This window comes from Quercus lobata, chromosome 3 (assembly GCF_001633185.2).
Source record: "Quercus lobata isolate SW786 chromosome 3, ValleyOak3.0 Primary Assembly, whole genome shotgun sequence".
In the NCBI taxonomy this organism is placed as follows: domain Eukaryota; kingdom Viridiplantae; phylum Streptophyta; class Magnoliopsida; order Fagales; family Fagaceae; genus Quercus; species Quercus lobata.
The window spans coordinates 17,064,535-17,070,534 of NC_044906.1; the positions used below are offsets into that span (position 1 = coordinate 17,064,535).

Below are 6,000 nucleotides of genomic sequence, written 5' to 3' on the forward strand. Positions count from 1 at the left end.
TAACAAGTAACAAGAAGACTAGTTCCTCAAAAAAAAAAAAAAAAAAAGTAACAAGAAGACTGGACAATCCCAGTGAAGACTACCAGAACCAGCGAAAGGCGCAACCACGAAAACCACCAACAAGAAGCACGGCAACAAGGGAGACCAGCATCAACAATTAAAAAACCCCCCACAGCAACAAGAGAATCAAAACAAAAATCTCAGAGGAACAAAGGTAACAGAACACTACCCAAAACATTTTCCATTTTCTAGCTCCAATCCATTGAATACACAATATATTCGTATATAGGTAGAACCGAGAGAGGTTTGTTTGTTTGTTTGTTTGTTTTTTGTTTTTTGTTTTTTTTAATTATATGAAGAGAGAGAGTTTTGTTATTAGCCAAAATAATAATTTATTTTCATCATAATCTTGCCTAATCAACTACATCTAAGTCAATGTTATCATCATGTACGTCATTTTGCAAAATTATTTTTTCATTATCAAAATTATTTTTTGATCAAAGTTTTATTTTTGAAAAGTGTGCATGTGGGATGAAGCTAATAATAAAAATAACAACGACAACAACAACAACAACAAAAATAACTGACTTTTGATTGACTTTTGATAAGAAATTATTTACTATTTTATGTGCTCTAATGATCGGTTTTGTGCCAAGAAACTTCCATGATATTGCAATGAATCAATCAAGTAATTTTAGAATACTACGAGTGTAAAATTAATGCGTACTTATTCTCATATAAATGTAGGTCCCAATAATTAAATTTATGGTGGGATCAATTATTCATGTAAAAAGGAGTATGCATTTATTGTACTCATGGAGTATTTGATAATTTTACAAATCAGTATGACATTTGGAAAGTTCAAAGAGTTATTGGCCACACCCAAAGTAATAAAAAGCACCTATATGAAAGGCTCCTCTTGAATGCTTTCACTTTCATACTAATTTTTCATTCACTTTCCTTAGTTACATTACATCGACAATCCCTTCATGGTTTTCTTTCTCCTCCTTTCAGATCTTCTAACATCTCCTCATAAAACCCAATGGCTCTTATGACCAACAAAGGAGCATCATCTACCTCTTTCTCCCACCGATACAAGAACTTTAATGTCTTCTTGAGTTTCAAAGGTGAAGATATTCGCCTTGGTTTCGTGGGCCATTTGTGTAACATTTTGCGTCATCAGGGTATTCACACCTTCATCGATGATAATCTCCTAAGAGAAGAACAAATTTCTGCACAACATCTCAAAACCATTGAGAGCTCAATGGTTTCAATAATCATATTCTCTAAAAATTATGCATCCTCGACTTGGTGCTTAGATGAACTTGTCAAGATTATTGAGTGTAAGAAGAATGATCAATTGGTGCGACCGATTTTTTACAACATGGATCCATTGGAAGTTAAAAAAGGAAAGTTTGAGGAAGAACTAGCTAAACATGAAAAAAAATTCAAAGATAACGAGAAGGTACAAAGGTGGAGGGAAGCTCTATGTGAAGCATCCAATATACATGGTTGGCATTACAAGCACAAGTATGTATTTAATGATTATTGTTGTATTTTTATGAGTTTTAATGGTTTTGTGATGACCACTAGATGCCGTTGTTAGACAACAACAACCCCTAACCGTTTGATTCCCCTCCTCCTCCCCCCCCCCCCCCCCCCTCTCTTTTAGTTTTGAAAAATTATGAAAGCATTTTTTTTTCCTCATCATATTTATACTAAGGTAATGAGCTGTAGATTAATGATAGAAATAAAAGAACTTAATATTAGGTTATGTTGCCAATTTATTAGGAATTTCTCCCACATATTATTTAGAAATTTTAAAAAGGCATTCTTAATAATTTTGAATTTTCCAAGCAATTTGTGCCAAAAGCCTAAAACTAATTTCCTAGCAAAAAAAAAAAAAAAAATCCTAATCCAATAAAAATGATAAGATCTATAAATTACATTAGTTTTAATACAAAAATTAAACCTCTTGAATTTAGTTCATGTTGATATTTCTATTTTATACTCTAAACTCACCTCATGTTTATATGCTTTTTGAATGATAGCTGCAGTGAGTTCAAATTCATCCAAGAAATTGTCAAAGAGATCTTAAATTTTAAATTAAACCGCATGCCATTATTTGTTGCTAAGTATCCAGTTGGAATAAGTCATCGTGTAGAAGCCACAAAATTACTTTTAGATATTGGGTCAAATGATGTTCGTGTGATAAAGGTGTATGGCCTTGGTGGAGTGGGAAAGACTACCATGGCTAAAGCTGTTTATAACATGATTTATGTTCATTTTGAAGGAAGCAGCTTTCTAGAAAATGTTAAAGAAAAGTTTGGGACATTTGATGGTGTAATCAAATTACAAGAGACACTTCTTTATGATATTTTAGGGGGTATAAATTTGAAGGTTCACAATGCATGCAGAGGAATCAATTTGATAAAGGAAAGACTTTGCAATAAAAGGATTCTTTTAATTCTTGATGATGTGGATAGATCAGACCAGATAGAAACATTAATTGGAAAATGTGATTTGTTTGCTTCTGGAAGTAGAATCATTATAACCACAAGAGAAAAAAACTTGCTAGCTACTCTTGGAAAAGGTCTTTTAACCTATAAGGTTAAGGAATTAGATGATCATGAAGCTCATGAATTATTTTGTTTGCATGCGTTCCAAAGAAACAAACCCGAGGAAGATTATTCAGTACTTGCAAACCAATTTATATGCTATGCTAAAGGCATTCCACTAGCTCTAGCAATATTAGGTGCTGATTTGTATGGAAGAAATAAAATGGAATGGAAAAGCACATTAAATAAGTATGAAAAAATTCCAAACAAAGAAATTCAAAAAATACTCCAAAAGAGTTATGAAGGATTGGATGAAACTGAACGAGATATTTTTCTTGATATTGCATGTTTATTCAAGGGATTTTGCAAGAGTTATGTTGTAGATATACTAAATTCTTGTAATTTATACCCAGTTATTGGTATTCAAAGACTTACTGAGAAGTGTATCATAACTATTGATCGACATGATAAATTATGGATGCATGACTTGGTAGAACAAATGGGTAGAGAAATTGTTCGACAAGAATCGCCACATATACCTGGAATGCGTAGCAGGCTATGGTGTTATGAGGATTCTCTTGAAGTATTGACGAAAAATATGGTATAACTTGGTTTCATTCCCCTTTTTCATTTTCTTGATAGGGAAAATTTAATGAATTTCTTAATTTTTGGTTTTTGCTGGATATATATATTTCTTTTGTTATGGAAGGAAATTCAAGTCCCCCTATATGGTTAAAATTTAATAGTTATTATATTTTTGGTGAATTCTTTTGCATGATGTGATTCACTAAATGTTTTGCCTAATTAGGGATCGAAAAAAATTCGAGGCCTGATGATATGCCCACCTAAACGAGCAAAGTTGCAATTAGAAGCTAAATGTCTTGAAAAGATGAAAAATCTCAAGTTTCTTATAGTTAATAATGTAGATATTTGTGGGGGTATTGAATATCTTCCCAATGAATTAAGGTTACTTGATTGGCCCGAATTTCCTTTCTCTTCCTTACCATTCAATTTTCGTCCTCAAAAACTTATCGCACTCAACATGCCAGAAAGTCAGGTTATATTGGACAGACTTCTTGAGGTATGGTCATTTTTATTTATTGATTGATTGTTTCTTCATTAAACTATATATTAAACTTAATTTGTTGAAGCTAATTTTTTTTTTCTCCCTACAGATGGGACAGTTCAGAAACTTGATATATATGAATTTTCGTTCCTGTCAATACATAAAGAAATTATCTAACTTATCCATTGCAACCCCAAACTTAAAGCAATTGAATCTCAATGAATGTAGAAATTTAGTTGAAGTTCATGACTCTGTTGGATGTCTTGATAAGCTTGAAAAGTGGGACCTCTTCGACTGCACTGAACTTCGAATTCTTCCAAGCTGCCTCATGATGAAATCTCTTAAACATTTAAATCTTTATATGTGCAAAAGGCTTGAAAAGTTCCCTGATATTCCGCATGAAATGGATGGTTTAAAGTATCTAACATTTATTGGGACTGCTATTAAAGAGTTGCCCCTATCATTTGGAAATCTCACTGGGCTTGAGGAATTACACCTAGGTTCAGGTCTTCTTCCAAGTAGCATATATAATTTACATCTTCACAGTCTCCATATTTGGGGTGATGTCAAATTTCTAAAGGACATGGAGATTGATAGACAAGTGTTGTGCAATTATTACGATGACTTTTCCAAATATAGATTTCAGAGCAGCTTGACATGTCTAGGTCTTTATTTTTCTAAAAGTAGTTCAGAAATAGATTTTATTTTGAATTGTGGCCCAGTCTCATTGCGACATTTATGCATACAGAGTGATGAATTTACTCTCCCAAAAAGCATTATTAGATTCAATCGATTACGTTGGCTTGAATTTCCAAATTCCTATTTCCTTCAGGAAATTCCAAAGCTTCCAAAAACTATAAGAGGAGTAAATGCATCACAATGCTTCTCCTTGAATTCAGAATCATTAAGCAAAATAATGCTTCAGGTATCTCTCTCTTAAATTTATGAATAACAATTTTGGTTACGTTCTCAAATGTTTTTCTAAATTTACGAATTTAAATTCTCTTTTAATTTTTTTTTAATTTCCTAATTGTATGCAGTTTGGAAGAATTTTAGTGCTTCCACAAAATATGGCATGTTTTGGTGTGAGAGATGAGAAATTATTGGATTTTCAGTCACCTAGGAGACTATCGCAACAGACTGATCTTCCTACCTGGGTCCCTCCTTCCAAGTTCTCTGAATTTCAAAGTGAGTTCTGTAAAGGTGAGTATTGGTTACGAGATTATTATGACGATGACACTCCATGTGATTGTCACATTATATTACCAGGAAATAAGATACCAAAGTGGTTCAACCATCAAAGCATTGAAAGTTCCATATCATTGTGGGTTGGTCCAGAATTTCCAGCATTTGCTCTTTGTGTTGCTTTTTGTCTGGTGGATGAAGATGAATACGATTTTGCTTGTGTTGTTGACATTTTCATCAACGGTCATAAACGAACGCTAGTTAAGAAATTCTTTGATAAAATGCATTGTGATCATCGATGGTTTTATGGTGCATCTCATAGGTTGTTGCAGCAGGAAGTTGGAAACTTGATTCAAGGAGATTGGAATCATGTTGAAATTTCATGTAAAATCTCTCTTTGGACTAGTACAATTGGCAGAGAAATTGCTCCTACCATTGCAAGGATGGGGGTCCATGTGAAATGTATTTGTGGTCTTCATAATTCGGTCATCTGCCATGAAAACCATGATGAACTAGTCCAACCACAAGGCAATCGAATTTCAAAGAGAATTGCGCACCAACGGCTTAAACCATTTCTTCCTCGAGGTTGCCATTTTATCCTGCGCAAACTGTACCATACCTTGTGCCCAATCAGGAGCACTTCTGGTCAACCATTACTAAAAGCAAGAAAAATCAGCAACAGGAGAAAGAGGTCCTTATAGTAGGAAGGAGTAGCAATTGTTTGTAGGGAGCTCAAGATCATTGCCGGTGTCCGAATGATCGAAGAAAATGACAACCTCTTTATAAAAAATTTGAATGAATAATTATTTCAAGGTACTATTTTGACATTCTTGCTCCGTCCCTTACAAAGCATTTCAAAAATTCATCTAAAATTTTTGCAACCTGCTGACAATATTGGCAAGTCAAAATACTCGAGCTCCAACAATGAGCCTAACACTGGAGCTGGTTGAGTGTAATTTCAATTGACTATGTTATGATTTCAGTTGGGACAAATTAAGTTTGGCTTCAAACTGGCTCAGACTTATTTTTCTCCAACCCTTGTGTGCTGATTTATAGGACTATCCATGTGTTATAAGACTATTCAAAATTTCTTTCTATTATAACTTTTCAGACATTGAACAATTTTTTTTCCCTTTGTTTTGATGTCTATTCTTTCTTCTTGTGCAAACTTGCAGCCCAATATTTTCTTTA

General features: G+C 33.5%; 1 protein-coding gene across 1 annotated transcript; it reads left to right on the forward strand.

Annotated features, from left to right (window-relative positions):
• The first annotated feature begins 1,042 nt into the window (after window positions 1-1,042).
• Window positions 1,043-5,510, forward strand: LOC115980450 (TMV resistance protein N-like). Its single transcript, XM_031102699.1, has 6 exons — window positions 1,043-1,530; window positions 2,052-3,159; window positions 3,367-3,639; window positions 3,734-4,225; window positions 4,457-4,549; window positions 4,665-5,510. Exons 1-6 carry the CDS (start codon window positions 1,043-1,045, stop codon window positions 5,508-5,510), a joined length of 3,300 nt encoding a protein of 1,099 aa, XP_030958559.1.
• The last annotated feature ends 490 nt before the right edge of the window (window positions 5,511-6,000 follow it).

What these genes read in the sequence shown, in the direction of transcription:
- LOC115980450 (XM_031102699.1), top strand. Translation starts at nt 1,043, where the DNA reads ATGGCTCTTATGACCAACAAAGGAGCATCATCTACCTCTTTCTCCCAC. An exon ending in TATTGGACAGACTTCTTGAG is followed by an intron (nt 3,640 to 3,733) that starts GTATGGTCATTT and finishes TTCTCCCTACAG; the next exon opens with ATGGGACAGTTCAGAAACTT. An exon ending in ACATGGAGATTGATAGACAA is followed by an intron (nt 4,226 to 4,456) that starts GTGTTGTGCAAT and finishes TATTTCCTTCAG; the next exon opens with GAAATTCCAAAGCTTCCAAA.